Source organism: Myodes glareolus, chromosome 13 (genome assembly GCF_982192425.1).
Source record: "Myodes glareolus chromosome 13, mMyoGla1.1, whole genome shotgun sequence".
In the NCBI taxonomy this organism is placed as follows: Eukaryota; Metazoa; Chordata; class Mammalia; order Rodentia; family Cricetidae; genus Myodes; species Myodes glareolus.
The window spans coordinates 17796060-17818994 of record NC_142038.1 but is presented as its reverse complement, the minus strand read 5'-3'; the positions used below and the strand labels follow the sequence as shown (position 1 = coordinate 17818994).

Genomic DNA, 22935 nt, shown 5'->3' with positions numbered 1-22935 from the left:
ACTCCAGAAGGATATAATATTACTTAAGTAAACAGTAAATACATTCTAAGCAACTTCCAAAACTCTAGAATTGATGGAGACATTGCTGCCTGGACAATCACCCAAAGTTCTTCTGTACCGCTAGGGCATCCATCTTCAGCCTACAAGCCCATAGTATCAGGCAGACTTTTCTGCAAAGCAGGAAATTTTAAAGATAGTTTCACCTATATTGGCAGTTTGTCAGTCACTTTTTTCTATGTCCTGCAGAATGTCTTGCAGACTCTTTCATGAAGCAGCAACCATCTCAACCTTTAAGTAAGTTAAGCAGTCATTTCCCTGTGGGTTTTTCATATTCAGTTCACACAGCATACCATCAAGCAGTCCAGGCAAGAGCAGTTTCTTGCCCAAATGGCTAACCAACTCCATAAGGAGCCTCTTCGATGGCCATCATCCTCTTGAAATAGACTGGTACTGCCAGAAGCAGATGTGTCTCACTGTCATGAAAAGTCTTAAGTTCTTAAAACATTTAAATACCATATTCTGAAGGTTTCTGAAGGATTTGAAGAATATCTACCTAATTGAAATATATCTCTTACATCTAAAAAAAACCTAACATGACTACAAGCTTGACTATTAGATTTTCTATTAAATGAGCTGTATAAACACAATACCTTAATCAAGAGCAGATATATATATTGACCTTAAATTTGTATCAAAAAAAACCAAGATCCATACCAATGCAAAGTATTCACCTCTATATCATATTTATTTAAACAGAAAAGGGGAGGTGAAGTGGGATTCCCTCTGTATGCTGTGAATACCATTGGTTAATGAATAAGGAAATCTGCCTTGTTCTGTGATAGGATAGAGTCGGGCTAGGCAGGGAAAACTATACTGAATGTTGGAAGAAAGAAGGTGGAGTAAAGAGAAGTCATGTAGCCCCACCGGAGACAGACACAGGAACTTTACCTTGTACGCCACAGTCTTGTGGCAATACACAGATTAATAGAGATGAGTTAAATTAAGATGTGTGAGTTAAATAGGCTTAAGTTATTGGCCAAACAGTATTGCAAATAATATGGTTTTTGTGTGATTATTTCAGGGCTGAACAGCCAGGAATAAACAAGTGGCCTCCTACAACAATATATGACAAACATATAATTAATACATAATTGTAACTTACAGCCCGGATCTCTCTTTAGAAATTGTCTACAATGAAATGACTCTCCCAGGCATTTCTGACATAACCCTGTTACAATCTTCCTTTTGAAAGCCAGGTATAACTTAATCTACAAAGTAATTCTATATTTGGTTTCATCAGCCATTTGCTATACAGTAGAATTTGTAAAAAAAAAAAATATAATGTCAGCAGCAAAGTGATCTTCTTAGTGCTAACAACTCTACTGGTAAAAGCTTCTCAAACTAGTCAATCAGATAAATAGGTGGGAAACTTCATTGGCTAGGAACACAAAAGACAGGGTCTACTCTATAGCATCTGATGTTAAATAGTGCCTTAATAGCTTTAGCCATATGTGCTTAGAAATTCTATATAACAATAAATTTATTTATTAAAGAGACAGTCATGGGCTGGAGAGATGGCTCAGGGGTTAGGAGCATTGCCTGCTCTTCCAAAGGTCCTGAGTTCAATTTCCGGCAACCACATGGTGGCTCACAATCATCCATAATAAGGTCTGGTGCCCTCTTCTGGCCTGCAGACATACACACAGACAGAATATTGTATACATAATAAATTAATTAATTAAATTTAAAAAAAGAGAGACAGTCATTTGGTAAATGTTAACTTGTAGTACTTGATCATAAGCGTTCTTTAATTTTGTTGCTTTTAAATGCACTAGTTATGTGACATTACATAATTTTAGCCTCATTGATGCAGATCTTTTCTACTTATAAATATTAATATATTATAAATATACTCACTAATAGAAACTGCAAAACACAGCTCTGTTCAGTTCCATCTAGAGACAAATTTGGACAACTCTCTATTACAATCGTTTCTGGATTTTCCACACTCATTTCTTGTTTAGTTTTACATTTGTCATAAAATTACAGCTTTTAATAGATTAGAATTAATCTAAAACTAAAATCTAGACAATAATCACATAACAAATATTAAATTCTCAAATATACCCTAAAACGATGTGTGAACTGTTAAGTATTATCAAGATTATCTACAAAGAATCAGAAGTATTAATTAAATAGGAAGGTTCTGTAGTATCACAAAGAACATTCCATTAGCATGGAGTCACCAACTACTAGAAATCAATGTCATTTACAAATATAACATCCTAAATATTAAATTTATGAAAGCTTAGAAGTGACAAAATCCCATATGACACAACAATTTAAGGTATTCCTTAAACTGCTTAAATATATTTAGTATACACACAAATATAAAATTAAGATAGAGGTTAAAGAGCTCCTTAACATCAAACAAAGACTAAATGACAAATGATAAGACTGTCAATAAAAGCTGGGTCCAGATGAATGGCAGGAAAGGAAATTGTCCACTTTTGAGTATTAAATATTTTCTGGTCAGAAGATCCAAGTGTTACTTCGGAACATACCTTAGTGTTTTCCAGTTCTGTATAAAATTAGGCCTATAAATATTTCCAAGTTTAGATTTTTAGAAATACACTTGATGTAGCCATAGGAAAATATATGGCTTATATATACTTTGCTATGTATGTAACGGTAAAAGTACATATTGAGCTGTATGGTGACTGTTTACTGGGGTTAAAGCTTTATTTTCCACTTCACATTTTTGGTGACTGTTTCCCACTGGTGTCATCGACCAAGTCTCTCAGGCGTGATAAGTGTTGTAAGGCCCTTTATTAGAAAAACAAAAAATATATTATAAACCAATAGTGAGAACTGACTAGTCAATGTAGAAAGCAAGAAATAGTGATTATATATTTATTGACTTCAAAATTACTGTAAGAAATGAAGTTACAGAAAAACATAAAACTTTAATAACTGTTTCTTATAAACTCTGACATCTCAACAAATGAGAGCTAAAATAATTTAATGTTCTATAAACATTTTCTTGAAATATCTATGATATTCAATTTTTAGCAAATCTGGCAGAACCTAATAAAAACAGCATCACATGTATCATATTTAATAAAACATTTTTCATATAATTTTCCCAACAACTCCGCAATAAAGTTTTTTCTTTTGTCATGCTATATCATGGAGATATCATCTGGGAGACAAGGCACGTAATTCATTTAATATTTACCATAACGATAGCTTAAATTTTAAAAATATCACTTAATATCAATAAAAAAATCTCAGTAAAACTCATTATTGCTAAGAAGGAATACAAGCAACTTCTTCAGTAAGGCTAAATAATGCATACACTAACAACCTAGATCTTTTTGAAAAATACACATTAGATAAAAGACTGCATCTTCAGTCAAACTCAAAAGTTACATGTAGAAGAATGGACATCAATCTTTATCTCCTACCCTTCACAAAACAATTCCAAAGACATCAAAGATTTCAACATTAGAGCCAATAACCTGAGTCTGATAGAAGAGAATTAAGAAATATGCTTAAACTTATAGGCACTGGAAGAAAACTTTCTGAACAGGAAAATCCAGAAGCACATGCATGAACACTAACAACTGATAAAATGTGCACCTTACGAAACTCTAACACTTCTTTATAGCAAAGGACACCAGCTTTTAAGTAAAGAGGCAGCCTATAGAGGTGGAAAAATATCTGTACCAGCTATATGGCTGACACAAGAGCGTCAGAACATGTGAAGACCTAAAAAAAACCTAAACAAACAAAGAAACCCAATTAGCACTGGACAGACAGCTCAGCAGTTAAAGAGCACCAGCACCCTTGTAGAGATTTGGGGGGAGTCCGTTCCCCAGCACCCATACAGTGGCTCACAACCACCCATAACTCCAGTTCCAGGGAATCCAATGCCTTCTCCTGACTTTCACAAGGGACCAAGCACACATGTGGTACACATATACATATGTAGGCAAAACATTCGTACACATAATGTAAAAACAAAAGTAAATTCAAAAATTAGTTTTAATTGAAGCATGTAATTATAACAGTCCTCAAAAGAAGAAATATAAGCAGCTGATATATAAAATTTATAACTTTCCTAACATCCTTAGCCATCAGGGAAACAAAAAAAGTACTTTGAAATTTCATATTACTTTAGTCAGAATGGCTAAGATTTTAAAAAAAGACAACAAATGATAGAATGGATGCAGAAAAAGAAACATATGCATTGTTGGTACCAGAGCATATTAGTGCAGCCACTATGGAAATCAATATGCCGGTTCATCAAAGACTGATAAACAGATGTACCATATGACCTAGGTATACCACTAGTAGATATACACTCAGGACTTTATATCCTGCTATAGAGATATCTACTCATCCATGTTCACTGCTGCTCTTTTCACAACAGCCAGGAAATGAAATTAGCCTAAAAGTCTGTTACCTGATGAAACAGATAGTGAACATGTAGTGCATTAGATAACAAAATATTATTCAGCTCTTAAGAAAAATGAAATTCTCAGATAAATGGATGAAGTTGAGAACAATCATCTGAGTGAAGTCACTCAGACCCAGAAAGAAAATTGTCACACGTTCTCTCAGGTAGACAGTAGCTTTGAATCTTCAGAGGTGTTTCAACTGGAGTACCACAGAAGCTGGGAAACTCATACGGAGTCACGGACAGAAGAGATTTTCAAAGGAAAGGAGACGGGACACAGGTGGGGATGAAGAGGGAGTGGGAACTAATAGAGCAAAATGATTAAGTGGGTAGTGGATGGGCAAGCAGGGTGAGGAGGACTGACACCCAAGAGCCTTGAAAAGCTGTAGAAACCTAACATGCAGAAGCTTCCCAAAATAAATACACGGACATAAAGAGCTTCACTGGAATCACCCATTTAGAGTGGGACAATGCCTCTCCTAGACACCACAGGCTATCAAATTAAAAAAAAATCCCAAAGCCAGATACGAGTTATCTCTTTCAAAAATGTTTGTCCATGAAGTTCTACAGTCTCCCTCAAATATTAGGCTATGGCCACTGTTCTTGGTTACCCTCCAGAAGTCGATGGTAAAATCCTATTGCTAAAAACACCACATACTTGAATCATAGAACGTAAAAGAAATCCAACTAGTCCCAATGTGACAGCTTCATCCCTACTGCTTAGCAGTCATAGTACTGAAAGATACTACACATGTTAAAGAGAAAAATAGTTATCAAAGCGACCTAATTGTGAACCCTATGAGCTAAACTATCAGTCTGACACAATATGCCCCTGACTGTGGCATGAATGTTACAGGAGTAACCAAACACTTCTTGTTAAAGTTCACTAAATTAAGACACGATTCAAGAATTCATGGCTAGATGGCCACGGGCCTAGGGGAACCAAAATTATGTAGTATCACACTGACTCCTAATGACCCATCACTGCACAATCTTCATCAGGGAAGATTCTTTTTGTAGTAGATGGGGATTAACACAGAGGCCCATATCTGACCAACATGCAGAAAATAAGAGAGTGCCCAAACCCAAATGGGGCATCTATATCAAACTCATTCCTCCAAATGCTCAGAGATCATCACATTTCATTTCTATAACCAAATGCAAACATAATGAACCTTATTGCCTGATAATAGAAACAACTTGCAGTATTCACTGAATTATTGTTTAGGCCAAAAGGACTAAGAAATTAATATACTGTTACATAAAACATATTATTCTGCGTCAGATGTGTATCCTTTACTCATTTGTGTGTGTGTGTGTGTGCGCGCGTGCATAGCCTTGGCACTTGTGTAGAAATCAGAGCATAATTTATAGGAATCAGTCTGTCTTTCACTACATGGGTTGCAGGAACTGAAATCAGATCACCAGGCTTGGCATAAGTGCTCTTACCCACCAAATCATCTAGCCAGCCTCATATATGTTAAATGATGATGCATTTATGATTAGATAACTCATTTCATGACAAATTATCATTACAGTGTATCTACAACAGTACTGCACATCTCAAATTGCTGCTTTTATTCTAGGATGAAAAGAGAATTTGAAGCCGGGCACACGCCTTTAATCCCAGCACTCGGGAGGCAAAGGCAGGAGGATCTATGTGAGTTCGAGGTCAGCCTGGTCTACAAGAGTTAGTTCCAGGACAGGCTCCAAAGCTACAGAGAAACCCTGTCTCAAAAAAGGAAGGAAGGAAGGAAGGAAGGAAGGAAGGAAGGAAGGAAGGAAGGAAGGAAGGAAGGAAGGAAGGGGAAAAGAAAAAAGAATCTGAGCCAGGCATGTGTGTTATATTTTAAATGAGTGTCTTTTTAGTCCTTAGAATTATTCAAATAGGTTAAAGAGAAAGCAGTGTCCCTAAAAAATAATAGTGAATTCTATGAATAAGGAAGAAGACACTCAGTGTTGACCTCTGGTCTACACACACAAACACATTTAAATAATTTTAAAATACCACATTTTAAAACACCACATTTTAAAATAATTTTTTTAAAAAATGTATGTGCTACAAGAAGTTTAGACATGCCTACCATGCATCTGAATTCCACCCTGATTCTTGTCACATGAATGACTAAAATGGATTTGTGTCCATCTTAGTAAAGAATACTTACTTTTGAAGAGACCTAGTAATCGGAAGCATATTTTCCTCCAATTGTAGTTTAGAGAAATCATCCTCTGATACCTATTATTAAAAACCAAAATATTGAAAATATTTTGAATAATTAGCTATAACAAACTATTTTTGGAAAGCAATTAATACTTTCATTTTTCCTTCATTCTAAAGCTACAACTACTTAGATTCATTGTTCAATTCTTCTAAAATATGCTTCTAAACATATGCCCATTAAAGAACCTTATGTTTGCTTGAAATTGCATCTTCACATAAAAGGTTATGTGTCAATGATGTTTAAGAGAGTAAGTGAAGCAGGGGTTACCCTGTACTTTAATGCTGTAATTAGGGTGTCAGGAGGAAAAAATGAATACTGTAATTTAAACAAACAAATTGGGATACTAATCTGAGTCACTTGTCATGTTCAGTGATTGTAATAAAGCTCTGCTGAAGGGCAATAAAACTGATCAGGAAAACAAGCCAGGCACAGGAGAATCAAGCAATGCATAATCTCACTTACATATGGATCTAAAAGGTACAACTGTTAAAGGCCTGGGGTTGGTGGTACAGGCACTTGTGAGTCATCCAACATGGGTACCAGGAACCAGATGTGAGCCTTCTGGAAGAGCAAGCCTTCTCAGCCACTGAGCAATGTTTCCAGCCACTGGATCACAGTAAATTAGAGGCTGGCTGAGCAACGACAAGTGAGATGCTGATAAGTATATAAAATTACACTCTGGAGGGGTGAGTTCAAGATAGCTACTATATAACTATGGTGGTCATAGCTAATAATGTATAATGGGCTTGAAATTTTCAAAGAGATTTTAAATGCTTTTACCATAAAAAAAATACCTATAGAAGATGATATGCACCAATTGGCTTGATTCAGCTCTTCCATAATCCATATCTACCTTATTATATATGATATGAGAAATATCAAAATTTTGTTTGTCACAAAAAAGAAAATAAAACAGAAAGTAAAGAAGTTAATTGGTTTATATTCATATCCCACTTGCTACTAAGTGGCAGTCAGAATTCACTGCCGGTAGATATGGAAGAATATAAAGTCCATTGTCCTGTATTTTGAAAATTCATCCCCTACAGAACAGTATGAAACAGAAACAAATTTTTCAAAGTTTCCAGGAAATACACAAATTAAAAAAGTGTTGTATTCGAAAGTGTGAATGAACACATAGCAACAAAAATAAATTTGCTTTTCTGAAGTATGAAGGTCCAACACTGAAAATGTTTTTTAGGCTTCACAATCCTGAAAGAAGTTTTTGTGTTTGGAAGAAGTCAGACAGATTAATTCTGCATGATTTTAGAGATGGCATTGACGCCTTTCATACAATAACTGTAGCAGCAGTATCTCTAAATAAGATGCTGGATTTTTGTAATAAAATAAGCAGAAAAAATACTCAGAAGCAAAAAAAGGGAGGACCACTTTAGAAGTCTAATAATACTAGTTGTGGGTAAAACAGTTTCTAAAAACTGCATAATTATAACACAGTTCTCCAGCATGGACCGTGTTAGCATGCTTATGCACACGGAACTAAAGGTAGACCGAAAACAACCTGGTGAAATCCGCTTTAAATGTGAATATGAAATGCTCCTACAGCTCAAGTGTTGGCCCTCAACTGGTAGCACGATTTTGGGAGGTTGTGGAAACTAAGAGCCTGGACTTAACTGCAGGAAGCTAATCAATGGGGCCCGCCTTCAAAGGTTACACTTAGTCTCCAGTCCCTTCCTCACTTTATCCCTTAGCAGGACCATGAGATGCACAGCCATTCCCCAGCCTACTCCCTCACACCACTGCTCCTGCTGCCTTGACGTTCTGCCTCACTGTGGGTCCAGAATCAGTGGAGACAAAGATTATGACCTGAAAGCTCTGAAACTACAAGTCAAAATAAACCATATTTATGTCGTGTATCCTGCCACTTGATAAAAGAAATTAACTAATAGATAAATTTAGATTTTAGATAAAGTCATGCATCTCAATTCATAAGTTCATGCTTACTTGTTTAATCTCTTCTTCTGGCTCCATATTTTTATTCTGATTAAAACTTTCTTGTACTGCTTGAAGGTTAAATAACATTTGTTTCAAGGCTTCAACAGGACCATGATGTTTGCCCCCAGATAGGGTAGAGCTCTAAAGTTAAAGGAGATGATAAAATTAAACTATTCAAGTATAGACGAAAAAATTCAAGTATAGACATTGTTTGTATAATATTCCCCAGCAAAGAATTAAAGCAAAAATACAGACAATGTACTAAAACTGGAGTTTTAAAAAATCAAATCTGTTATACCTGTGGTCTTGCCTAGCACTGGACACTGCATGTCGCAATGCCAACCTTCCAGAAGAGATGTGCTTATTGGTCTAACAGTGCATAACTGCTGCAGGGTAGTGCTGTCTGACTGGATTTGAGGACTGCTGCTTCACAGAAGGATGATGTCTCATCAGCAGTCCATGGCCAGGTGAGTTCACAGGTTGAAGACAGAACTTTACTATTGTTATAATTATCAAGCTGTCTAAATTGCTTTCTTAACATTTATATTTATAACCACAGACATGAGAGCTGTTCTCAGCCTTGGTCAGGGCAGCTTCTTTTTGTAGTAGACAGAAGTCAATGGAGAGACGCAAAACCAGTTCAAATGAGGAGACCACAGAGTGAATTCTCAGCCATGATTCAGTCATCTATATTAGTGGCACATGGCTAAGGGAACACCACAGAAGAGGGAAAGAAAGAGCTGAGGGGCAGGGAGGACTGCTGTGGTGTCCTCTGGAACTCACAACAGCTCTGGTTACGTGGACAAGAGCTACAGAAGACAAACCAGCCAACATCCCAGGTTGACGACAAATGATCACCAGGTCCCATCCTTTGCTGAGGCATGACTAGAGATTGAGAGTTGCTGGGAGAGGATCATTCTTTTTTGAGGATGTGGCCATTAGTAGGTTTCTCTGCTTCTATGGATGATGTCACACCCATCACATATGGGCAGCACTAACTGGATTTAGTGTTATTAAAAAAAACAATAAGAGCAAAAGAAAAGGAAAGTGAAAGAGGGACATGTTGGAGGCACGTGGGGAAACTTCGGAGGTTGAAAATGGGAGCAGATAAGATCATATTTTATTTTATATATATATATATTTCTCAAAGGAAAAAGTGTGTGTGTGTGTGTGAGAGAGAGAGAGAGAGAGAGAGAGAGAGAGATGGGGCCTGACTTGCTGACTTGGAGTGTCGTTGACATACCCAGTCACTCCACTGGAAAAGACTGATCAAAGAAAATGTTTTTACAAATCAGTGCTACTAACTCACCCCTCTCCACACCTGGGCTCCAGGGGAAACCACTTAGAAATAGTAACAAGCAGTTTCGCATACTCCTCCTAATCCTTGATACTTTAAAATTAGTATCACACACCAAAAGATCTGGAAAGCTTATTAGTTTCTTGTCTGCTGTGGAATAATCTTTTTGCACACTGTGAAAATATATCTTTGCCAAGGTGCCTTCTAATTAGCTTAATAAAACAAAAATGTCTTCAGAATCCAGGTAAACCAAAATGTTCTTTTAAAATGTCTAAAAATAATTAGTTATCAACTGAGTGAGGCCTAGATTTCAAATCAATTTTCCTCAGCACACTTTCAAGTATGTTTTCACTTGTCAGGATAAGGGAAAGAGGAAGCCTTACTCACTGGCTTGTGAAAATGTACAATTTCTGCAGTCACTATGTAAATGGAATGATTAGTCTTCAAAAACTAAGAAAAGAACGACCATATAAACCAGCTACTACTCTTGGTTACAAACCCAAAGAACTACATCAACATGCCCGAGAAACTTGCACATCCATGTGGACTTCTGCACTACTCATAACGGCCAGGAAATGGAACCAACTTTGATGTCCAGCAACAGATGATGTATAAAGAAATTGTGGTACATAAACACAATAAAGTCTATGCAGGCAAAACAAAACATCAAATTACATTTACTAGCAAATGAATGAAACTGGAAATCATGTAAAATAAGACAAGCTAAATTCAGAAACACTACCTTTCTTTCCTCTTATATAGACATGAGATTTAAAACTAGATTTTCAATTACATATGTGAGTATACATGTGTGTACATGCATGTGTATATGGTTTCATATAGAGATGCTGTTTTTTTACCTCTTTAAGACCTAATAAGCAAACGTGCTAACATTCCATGTATTCAGTACTTAACTATACAGGGTGGTTGATTCTTTGAGGATAGTCTATAAGAATATTCAGTTTACTCATCTATTTGGGAATTTATACCTTATGCTGGCCTGGAACTCACAACCCTACTTCCACCTTCTGCGTGCTGTTGGCTCATGACATTTCTTAGGAGCTTCCTAAAGCGGCTACTTCACAGTTAGAGGAAACAAGATATTCCTTCTATCAGGAGGTGGGGGAGAAGAATAGTTAGTGCTAAGCACTAACTAAGAAGAAGTTAGTGCTTAAATGGCAATGAGATCTAGTTTGGGAAGATGAAAAGGTTCTGGACACACTTGTTGGTGAAAGCTGTAATAAAATCAAGGTACTAAAACGTCACTGAACTATATACGTAAAAGTAACATAGCCCATTTTATGTCATGTATGCTTTACTACAAAGCAGTGTAAGATTCAGTTAGGCTGAAAATCAGTACTTATCATTTAATAATCTGAGATGTACCAATGAAATCTAATAGTGAATGTCTCTGAGGACATCATTGTTGTTCCTCTGATTCAGTAATGTTTCAAACATTCATAAAGCTATGTAAACATCTTCTAAGTAACAGACTGAAAATATAGCCTCTGAGTGAGCTGGTTACAGAGCAGTCAGAACAAGAAAACAAACAAACAAACAAACAAACAAAAAAACGACTCTATCCCAAAGAGAACAAAGACTGGCCTATAGAAATTGCGGAAATAAGACAGGACAGCCAAGCAGTGCAAAGAAGCAGAAAGGGAACTCAACTCAGTGGAAAGAAGTAAGCCAAAACCTAAGAGCTCTCTGGTAAAGAGTGGGAAACAGAAGCCTTATCAGCAGGTGAGGCGGTCCTAGTGAACATGGACAAGCAGTCTCACCCTGAAGATAAGATCACAGCCCTCTCACGCTTCAGAAATGGCTGAAGCTTTTGTTACCTTCTGTTGTAACTTCTCCTACAGGACAGTAAGCCAGGGAGAGCCCTGCTACACTGCCACACTGGCATCTCGGCAAGACACTCAGGGCACGAGTCTCATTTATTTTTCCCCTGTGATAGACACCATGACCAAGACAATTTATGAAAGAAAACAATTGTCTGGGCCTACAGTTTCAGAGGGTTAGAACGTATGCTGAGAACTCACATCTTGATTTACAAGTAGGAGAAAGAGGAAACACACTGGAAATGGCAGAAGCCTCTCGAAACCTCAAAGCCTAAGCCCAAGAGTGGAAATGCCATACTTCCTCAACAAGTCCACACCTCCTATTCCTTCCCAAACAGTTCCACCAACTGAGGACCAAGTATTCAAAAATATGGAAATATAGGGGACATTATCACTCAAACTACCACAGTACCTATGTGTTTAAATTAGGATACCTGGGAGCCTGACAACTGGGAATCTAAATTCAATTTGGTGCTGAAATAGATGCTGGGAGAATTTTATTGACAATAAGAGGCCCTGATGTTGATAAACCAAACAGACAGACAGACAGACAGACAGAAGACAGATGAGAGAGAGAGAGAGAGAGAGAAAATAGACAGACAGATAAGGTAGATAGGTAGGTAGGTGGGTGGGTGGGTGGGTGGATGGACGGACGGACGGACGGACGGACGGACAGACAGACAGACAGACAGATGATAGACAGACAGATAGATAAAATGCAGACATCAGTTGGTTCAGCCCAGGTAGTAAATGGTACAGGGAGAAGGAGACCACCTTATGTAGTTTTATCAACTGAGGAAAACAATGGAGTTGGATAGTCCAGAATCTGAGGTCTGAAGCAATGAGATTCATTGTAGAGTCCATGAACTCTGAAGCTCCAACAAACTAATATCCAGTCTTATACCAATAACAGAATGGTTAATGTTTAAGAGTTTAGAAAGGCATCAGCCTACACAAACTCAGTGTAGAAGCTGCTTTCTGTCTGTACTCCAAAAATATTTGCTAGGTTCCTCCAAGCTGAAATATTAGTCACCTTGAAGAAGAACTGGGAGTAGCTGAAGGGTGGGCAAATCTAACACACAGACGGCAGATCTAAGTACAGGCAGCAGAGTTCCAACACAAGGGAGTTACAAGACAACTCTAGTAGACATCCCACCCTTGAACCACACAGCTCAGCACCAGCACCAATCACAGGAAAGACGCTAAGAGCCCAGAAGTTCAGCTGACTCTCTACCCACTGTATCTCTACCCACTATACCCCCATATCTGACCACCAGAAAGCCATTCCAAGCGCAACCTTATTTTCCCTTTTCTTCTTTCCTTTTTCCTTGCAGTATTCTTAGCTATTACTTTTACTTTGTTTCTAATTTTTACTCTCCTCAATATACTAATCTTACTTATGTATTTTTTCAGAGACAGTTTTTGCCTCATTTCCCCTTTATATATTTAGTACTATTTGACTTTATCTTTTTAAAAAAAGCATTTATTATTTTTATTTTTGTTATTCTACCATTACATTTGTCTAATTTTAGTTATGAAGCTCTTCATTACTGGGAAATCGTTTTCATTTTTTTCTTTCATTTTATTATTTCTTTTTAATTTCTTGGTCCTTTCTCCTTCCAAAAGACTCTTCCTTACTTCTCTACTTACTTTTCCTGTCCTTTATTTCACTTTGCTTCTCCCCTTTCCCCTCCCTCATTTTCTGCCTCTACACCTACTCCAAGTAATTTCTGATCTAATAGCACAGTCTATTGAGGCCGTTATCAGTGACATAATAATGGACTTTAGTTGACTTAACCTGTCTTTCTCTATCGTTGATGGGTTACTATTGTTGATGCTACAATGTTATCTCCTCACTACTTAGAGCTACTGGTGAGGGATGGGGAACTTCCTGGAAACTGAAGCATTTCCTCCAGCAGGGCTAAGGAGACTCCTGAGACCCAGAATTAGAAGGGAAGAAAAGGTCACAGCTGTGGAGAAACAGACACCAATGGAAGAGACCAGAGTGTGGCTGGAAGAGCACTGTCTAGGACCTGCCCTAACCTTACACATTCCCCCAACACTTGTCTCTACCAGCCATCCTTTACTAAGTAATGTCATCACCCTAGCAGTTGGTATAAACTATCTGGATTCCTTCAGGACACATCTCAAATCTAGCACTTGCTGGCCCACTCTAACAACTCACTGCCGTTCTGCAGATTGCAATGATCTCCACACAAGTGCTCTACTCCTTCTCTAGGGTCTCACCACATTTTCTACATCCTAAATCTCCTGGCCCTGCAGCCACTTTCTTAGCCATTCTTTCGTTTGTTTCCTCTGATGGAGCTACACTGACTCATCCTGATAGTCCTTGACCATATCGGTCAAAATTATACTTCTAAGTCAAATTCTGTATCACTTCTTAAATGCATACGTGTAAATTTGTATTTGTAAAACATATAAAGTGACTTTGTAAAATAACGCAATAATTTAAATTATTATGGTGGGCATACTATAAGAGAACTGGCTTACAAAGAAAGATAATTTCCTCTAGAACGGTCCCCTTTATGTTTTAGGGGGGAAGGGGGAGACAATGTAATGACAAGTCAAACTGTATGTATAATTTGACTCTAGTTTCTTGTACTTTAGAATATTAAAAATCATGAAAGTGGTCATGGTTTGTGGGTATAATCGGGAGAAATGGATTTGGGAACTTTTTGTTATTGTTTTAAAATACTAAAAAACAGAAATGAGGATGCACAGAGATGAGGATGCACAGAAATGGGGATGCACAGAAATGAGTATGCACAGAGATGAGGATGCACAGAAATGAGGATGCACAGAGATGAGGATGCACAGAAATGAGGATGCACAGAGATGAGGATGCAGAGATGAGTATGCACAGAGATGAGGGTGCACAGAAATGAGGATGCACAGAAATGAGGAGTATGCAGAGATATGAGGATGCAGAGAGATGAGTGTGCACAGAAATGAGGAGTATGCATAAAAACGAGAATGCACAAATTAACCACAGACTTTCTTCCACTATAAGCATTAACTTTACTTACCTGCTTCCCATCACTTAAAACGTCCTCAAGAATCTCACTAATACACTGCATCCTGGAACTTTGCTGAGGACTGTCATCGGCTTTAACAGGGACAGGAGATTTGCTAAACAGGATTTAAAGGATACAAGCAGTAGTTACGCTTCCCAGGTTTAAAAAGCAGGCCTTGTATCACTTGAAATTTTCACTTAAAAACAAGTGAGGCTGCAGAAACAGCGCAGCACCTAACAGCACTTGCTATGGTTGCAGAAGACCCCATTTTTTTCCCAGCACCCACATCTTGGGGCTCGCAACCACTTGGCACTCCAGCTCCAGGAGATTTAACACCCTCTTCCAGCTTCTACAACACTATAATCGCATACAGGAACGCACACACTTAACAATTTGTTCAAATTGTTGTGACCAAAAAAATAAATGTTGTGGATACGATTCATATTATAGTTATGCAATAATTCCTCCATCTTGTCCTTAAACCAGTACCAGAATTCAGTCCTCCTGTATCCCCTTGCTTTGTTTTCCAGCATTACAGACAACACACATATACAGTAAACCACTATTCCTCAACTGACTCTCCCGGCTACGGAACAGCTTCCCATGGACTCTCCAGGCTACAAACAGTTTCAGAAGCCCGTCTGTGACAAGTACCTTTTGTCAAGTAAATACTGAGGGAGAGTCTGGGTTCAATCCCCATGCCATCGGTCCACACAAAAGGTTATTTATCTAATGATAACCAGAAAACTCAAAGACGCGCAGTCTCTACATCAGTGGCTTCCTACTTCCAGACAAGACAAACCCACCTCCAGAACTGCTAAATTTTAAAATCTAAATCCCAAACTGAAAATTCCAATCTGAGTCCCACCTCCTATGACTGTAGGTAATTTGCCTGTTTAATCCTGAGTGTCTACATGTATTGTCTTTATTCCACAGAGGTACTGTAAAATAACTAATTCTCTATGTGCCTCATAGATTTAGTAGCCACTTCCTTCTTGATGTTCTGAGTAGTAAAGTACTCACGGCAAAAGTAAGAATGTTCCCAATTTTAAATTCTCAAATTATCCCATTTTTATATATCACAAAGTTAAATTTCTAACTTAAAAATAAAATATCCAGTAATCTTTTTATAAAATTTGAACATTGCATGCTAATCATTTTCTTAGGAAGAAGCACTTCTTTGTTGACATATCTTACTTACACTTTGCTATACACTTTTTCTCAGTCTAAGTGGTCTTCACTCATCACTCAACAGTATAGTTTTATATATCCTTTGAAGATACAGACCACAGAGAGGCCCACTACACAATCCTATTTTTATATTTAAAATTTTTACAACAAAATTGTTTAAAGTACAATTAGCCGATTTTGACTATATTCTACCTTTTACTTTGTGTTGGGGGCCTGTGGGCGTGTGTGTACATGGGTGTGCATGGTGTGGGTGTGTGGACATATCTGGGCCAAGATCAATCTCTATGCCTTCTGCTATTACTATCTTATTTTTCAAGATCTCTCACTGAACCACGATTTTCCAGTTCAGCCAGAGACCATCTTGTCTGCCCCAAACCCTGGGATTCCAAGTGCACACCAGCAGACCCAGCTTCTTACACAGGTGCTGAAGATCCACACCCAGGTCCTGCGCAAGCACTTTACCAACTGACCCATTTCTCTGGCATCTATGTTCTGCTTTTTAGAACACTAACTGTATTGCTTCCTATTTCATTCTGTTTCATCCTGGAATACTTTACCAGTCTTCAACTGAGATCTATTTATTCTTCCCAGCAAAATATCTTTTCTTTTTCTATAAGTATACTTGTAGGCTAACTCTCCAAATACGACATGCTAGGTGCAAGTTATTGAGTCAACTCATTGATATGACTTGTACAAAACACAAGTTTTAGAGTCTAAATGCAAAACATATATAGTTGGGGCTGGAGAGATGGCTCAGAGGTTAAGAGCATTGCCTGCTCTTCCAAAGGTCCTGAGTTCAATTCCCAGCAACCACATGGTGGCTCACAACCATCTGTAAGGGGATCTGGTGCCCTCTTCTGGCCTGCGGACATACACACAGAAAGAACATTGTATACATAATAAATAAATAAGTAAATAAATAAATAAATATTTTTTAAAAAGATATATAGTAAATATATTCGAAAAATCTGCTCTTAATCAGCTCTAGTATTTATTTCTGAAAACAAAACATTGTATCTATTCTTTACTAACACAAAGACTGATTAGGAAATAAAAAAATGAAGTTAACATTAAATAAGCTAATCATCAATTCCTTTTTTAAAAGATATTGCTGAAATTACTTGGGAAATAAAACTAGAAGGAGAAAATAGTTTTATGAGCAACACCCTTGGTCAGAAACTAGCCTCAGTACTTCTATTTTCAAATCAACTGAATCTATCCACAACCCTACGTAACTATCATTTCCCCATCTTCAAAATGATATCAGAGCTTACACTGGTATCAAAGAAGAAAAGTAAGAGGTGAGAAGGATGAGAGTCAACAATGGCATCCCAAGGCGAAGTATTCAACTCAGAAACAATGGAGGAGAACCCACTTGGCAGGCTGACAGGGGAGGATTGAGACTTGAAGGCCAGTTTAGACTACTGTCTCCAAAAAGGAAAAAGGATCCAGGGGTTCCACAAGAAAATCAACTACTAGAGCCTAAAAGGCAGACCAGATACAGCTTAGCAAAACTGTGTTTCTGAGATCTCAGACGGGGTAAATACACTAAGGAATGAACGTCCTCACAGAAGGAAGCGCTGATCAACACCATGCCCATCTTAGGTGTGGAGGCGCCTTGCAAGTTATTCCAAAAAAGAGTAACATAGGAAAAGAACCCTAGAACTACAACAGACCATCTCTAAAAATGTATTGTCATCTCAGGAAGGCAATGACTTAAAAGAGAAAATTAATATGTAAACAAGCAATGAGTAACAAGTGTCAGGAAGACATACCATTTAAAAAACGTAAGAACTCAATAACGCTACTCCAAATGTAAAATAAATTTTGTCAAGTTCCATTATATATAGGCACACAGTTATGAACACATATATGTTATATATATATATATATATATATTAGTTACATGTTTTATATATATACAATCGACACCAAAACAAAATGAACATATACAGCATGTATTTTACATAAGTATATGAAACACTATACCATCTTATGCTAACAAATGAAAAGTACAACTTAAGCAATACGAAAGTTAGAGCATACCACTGTTAATTATTAAGTCACACGGAAAGCAAACCTGACGCTGCCCTAGCACTTTTCCACTGGGCACACTGACGTCACTTACTTACAAAGTAACAGGGACATTTTCCCATGATCGTTCTGCTTCAAGTTTATCTAAGGAGCAAGGGCTGTCATCCTTCACCACAGGCTTTGGCAGGTCGTCAGGAGGCTGCCTGAGAGTCTTCTTAGCCTTCAGGATAAGCAATTCGATTTTGTCACCTAGTTTTAAAAACACTCTTTAAGAAAAAAAAAATTGAAGTCTCAGAAAACACTGAACAGGAAGTAGAATATTTGGAATGTGCACAACTACGACAGCAAATGAGGACAAAGTGTGATACTTTAAACAAAGAAAACAGAGAACGTCTGAAGCTTTAACGTGCTAATTGTTCACATTATAAAAATACGCTAGTACAACATAAAGCTTCTACAGAATACATTAAATTTTAACATGGCATTTGTTTTAAAATAAAAGACTAAAAACAAAATATTACCACAGAATGGCTTTGGGGATTGTCCTGGGAGAAGTGGATTCTCACACTGACACTGGCTATTTTCAGGATCGTATTTATATTCATTAACTAATCCTTTATTCTCACTGATGGAATCTGTAAAGTTTGGAGGTTGAAAAGAATATTCAAAGCCATCTACTCTATGTGTAGGCGGAGGAGCTCTTTGTGTCTGGTGACTATGCACGGGGGAGTATGCATCTTCATTAAGTAACTTAGAAACCCTCTGAGTATTTCCATCAGGTAACAAGTCTTGACTGTGGAGCCAAATTGGATACTTAAAATCAGGTATACTAGTTACCCCTGAGACATTAAGATCAGATTTCTGGCTCGTGAGCCATCTTGGATAGTTCTTTTCAGGACCATACTTTGAACAGTCCTTGAAAGATGATTCCTTAGGAAAGGATAAAGATGACTCCAAAGCACATTTATTATTTGTAGTCATTGGTTTGGGGGTTCTGGGCCTACCACATTTCTTTCCATTTACATCTGTATATACATCAGAAGTAACTACGTTATCCTTGCTCTTGGGAGTAGAGGCTACATGAAAACTTGGCTTCTTTTTAACGTCCGACAAATCCCGTCTACCAATGTATTTCTTGTTTCTCTTGCTTGGTCGGTGACCAGGGACAACACAAGTGAAGGAAAAAGAGCCGTCCGCTGGCAGTCTTAACAAATCATCAGTTGTAAGGCTGACGGTGTCCATATCAGTGATCGTCTCCCTTCTATAGGCCAAGGAGTTTAAGTGCTGCTTGTGATCAAGGTTTTCAAAAGCTGAAAAACAAAGGATAATTCTACTTATTTTCTTTATCATATGCAACACTTAACAGGAAATGAGAATTAAAAATTTAGGAATCTTTTTGGCGTTTTCCCTTTATTACTAATTTTGAATAGAAATAGTACACATAAACATATAACCTGGTAAACATCAAACGTGCTTTTTCAGACCTCTTCAGTATTTAATTCCCATGTGTATCACCAATCAGCTGAATTTGTGTGTGTTCTCTAACTTACTGTTTCTTCAACTTTTTCAATGCAGACATTCCTTTTAATTAATACAATCACTAAGGGCTGATTACCGAAAACTGACTACCACATAGGGAGAAGTGTGCTACTAAACCAGGTAGAAACACAATTTGCTTTCTGTCCTGGTCACCTTGCAATGGCATAGCCACACAGAGAATGCTGTTCTAGGTCTCTTCTAGAATACATCACCCACATCCTTCCCACTCTGTGCTTTTCTGGAAGTGTTCAGTACAGTGTTTATCAACATCTCATTTTTCCAATATGTCTTCATGAAAGCTTTTGAGGACAAACTGAGTATATTGTGACTACTGATCCACAGAACAAAGACAATAAAAAAATAATATTCCTATCTGACCAGATAAAACTGAGCAAATATAAACTCAGAATGACTGGGATGATTTAGACATTAGCTTGTTAAGACAATAACAATATTCTTTCCATCATGCCACAGAAAAATGACTTACGAGTTTGCTATGAGCCATTTACTATTGGTAATTATATTTACTGTTGCCCTCTCCAAGGTCAAAAGATCTTAGGAAAAAACTCCTGGCAAAATCACAAAAAAAAAAAAAAAAAACCAACTTTATAAGGCACATTTCTAATATGCTAATCACTGGACATGAAAGAATGCAAGAAAGCCTAAGAATACAGCGTACCGTCAGTCGGTTGATGCACATAGCTGGAAAACCGCGGCATGTTACCAGACGTTCCATCAGTCTTTGCTCTGCCAGGGTTCGCTGCAGGATATTCTCTGCGTAGATCAAAATCATCAATGTAGGCCTGTAACGCCTCAGAAGCCGAACTGTACAATCTGTCCTTATACCGAAAGGAGCCACCAGAGTTGGGGGAGCTACTGCCGCTCAGGCTGCAGCTTGCCAGGAGAGAGGAAACTGAAGACTCCCGAGAACAACGTCTGTGTTTGGGAGTTGATTTTGCCATGGTTTTCTCAAAATGAGTTATTTGTTTCCATTAAATACTGCAATACAAAAACAAAATGTTACAGTGCCAATGAATTATGACTATAAGCAATAAAAACGATTAAATAAGTAAACATTAATTTGTTCATTAATAAAATTAGTTGTCAACAATAAATGTTCTTATTTAAGCTCTGAATGTTTCCCATTACCTTTTCTATTAGCCATTTCATAAATGATTTAGAAAAAACTGAATACCTACCATGGGCCTGGAAATACATATACAAAAACTATTTCAGCATATACTCAGAATACCAAGGAAAAGATACTCACTTTTTAAAAGTCCTAAAAGCTGCTAATGAACAGTCCTTTTTCATTTGGTGGTACTTTCTATGACATCACAATTCCTAGCATTCGCCAACAGACAGTATTTTGTAAGACTTATAAGCCTACTGCCTCCATTACAGGCAGCAGGTAGTCAATTTTTAAGCCATCAAATAAAGCATTAGAAACAAGGAACAGGAAAGACAAGCAACAATATAAAACTTTAGCCAACTCTCTCCCCCCAAAAAGTAGCTAGAGAGAACAAAATACTTAACAAATTTAATTGACAAATCTTATTTTAGAATGAGCTAGCTATAAACCTTTTTAAAAATAAGAATCTCCTCTTGACCTTCATATCCTCAGTACTTTTAATTCTTTTAAATCTTATTTTGTGTACAGGTTTTGTGCCCACATGTATGTCTGTGTACATGTGTGCCTGTTGCAAAGGAAATCCAGAAAGGGCTGCAGATCCCCTGGAACTACAGTCACAGATATCTGTGAGCCAACATGTGGGTGCCAGGAATCGAACCTGGGTCCTCTGGAAGAGTAGCCAGTGCTCTTAACCAGTGTGTTTCTCCAGCTCCTGTATTTACAATTCTGAAATAGATGCAGTTCCCCTTTCTTAAGCAAGTTTAACTGATTTGGAAATACACTTAATGTATTCAGCTTTGTTTTTCCAGTAAAATTGAGAGAACTCTTTAAACAAAAACAGAACAGACAGGTATTAACTCCGAGTACAATAGTCACTAAGAACTGAACAGAACAGAGAGGTATTAACTCCGAGTAACAATAGTCACTGAGAACTGAAGTGTTCTCTATACTAAGAATTTACACACAGGACTCGTGCTATGATGCTGCAAGGTCAATGCATTTAATTCTGGCGATAATTCTGGAAATATTTTGTTTAGTGTAATACTAGCAATGACAAATTGGACTTTAAAACGTAACAACTTTTCTAATTAAATAAAAGTCGGAGGGCTGCAGTAGCTCCTGCTTGTACTCCTAGCACCAGGGGCTGCGGGAGGAGGTAGCATTGGTTAGCAACAGCAGAATATAACATTCTTGGTTGCTCAACAGCCTGCTGTAGGCTTTTCTTTAAAGAAGTACTCGGCAAGGTCGATTTTATGCGTTCTTTATCTTCTTACGAATCTTTAAATTAGCTCGACTAAATCCGCTTGGGTACCGTTTATGTCTTTTCAGAATACAAATCAGGCTGCCAATTCTACACAAAACCTTAAAAACAAGCAAAATCTTCAAAGGGAAAAGCTGTTGGATTTTTCTCGCTGAGTGACCAAGGGTTAACTCCATTTACATGACACAAAAGGAAACCCGCAATTCGTATGGAAAGTTTTCAAGTCTGTGAAAAAGTAGAATAGTTTAAGAAATCCCTGAGCTTCCAACAATTATCAACATACTTTAACTGTTGATGATACTGTCCCTCCCATTTTAACCACGGGACTGTTTCCAAGCAGACATATTTTAAGTAAACCCCGTCTATCTTACCATTCCCCTTCGCGAGAGCTTCGGTTTGAAATCTCCAAAACGAAACCCATCGTGTCGAACGAGATCAACTCAGGGCAAGAAAAGTCAACTCCCTTGATTCAAAACACAGACGACTGTGCCAAAGGGTGCAAGGGAGCCGATCGCTCTGGGAGTTAAGAACAACGCCCCGGAGACCGCAGCGGCCGAAACTTCTGAAGCCGGCTCAGTCCGCAGAGGGAGCGTCATGGATCGGGCACACGGGGACTCCCGGGTTGGCGGGGTGGCATCAGCGACCCTGTGGACGGCGGTGACACATCCGTGAGCACATTCGCCCTGCAGCCGCCGAGACCTCCGGCCCCCGCCCCGAATCCGCGGCCCGCGCACCCCGAGACGCCCCTCCCTTGGGCGACTCCTCCGCCTCCCTCCGTCCCGCCGGGGAAGGATGCGCGACAGCTCACCAGGACGCTCTTTAAAGCGCCCACTTCCAGACCCTCGGCCGAAAGCCCAGGCCTTCTGCAAACCGGACGCCGCCGCGACAAAGCATCCCTGAGCCGGACGCCGCCCTCCTCGGGACCGCTATCCGCTAGGCGGCCCCGGGCCGGCTCGACGCCCGCGCTTGCA

At 38.2% G+C, this 22935-nt stretch overlaps 1 protein-coding gene across 3 annotated transcripts; it reads right to left on the bottom strand.

Moving 5' to 3' along the window:
• Positions 1 to 1776: 1776 nt before the first annotated feature.
• On the bottom strand, positions 1777 to 22909 carry C13H18orf54 (chromosome 13 C18orf54 homolog). Of its 3 annotated transcripts, XR_007228720.3 has the most exons (10): positions 22773 to 22909; positions 22336 to 22609; positions 20251 to 20570; positions 18554 to 19342; positions 18131 to 18281; positions 14820 to 14922; positions 8644 to 8775; positions 7147 to 7316; positions 6628 to 6698; positions 2718 to 2826 (listed from the first exon to the last, which is right to left on the bottom strand). XR_007228720.3 is itself a non-coding variant. In XM_048419393.3 (9 exons), the coding sequence occupies exons 3-9, from the start codon at positions 20531 to 20533 to the stop codon at positions 2754 to 2756; spliced, it is 1602 nt and encodes a 533-aa protein (XP_048275350.1). In that variant the 5' UTR covers positions 20534 to 20570; positions 22336 to 22609; positions 22773 to 22909; the 3' UTR covers positions 1777 to 2753. The 3 variants fall into 3 exon arrangements, 2 of the variants coding, with proteins under 2 accessions (XP_048275350.1, XP_048275352.1); XM_048419393.3 differs by lacking the exon at positions 7147 to 7316 and having other exon boundaries at positions 1777 to 2826; XM_048419395.3 differs by lacking the exon at positions 7147 to 7316 and having other exon boundaries at positions 1777 to 2826; positions 19157 to 19342.
• Between the last annotated feature and the right edge of the window lie 26 nt (positions 22910 to 22935).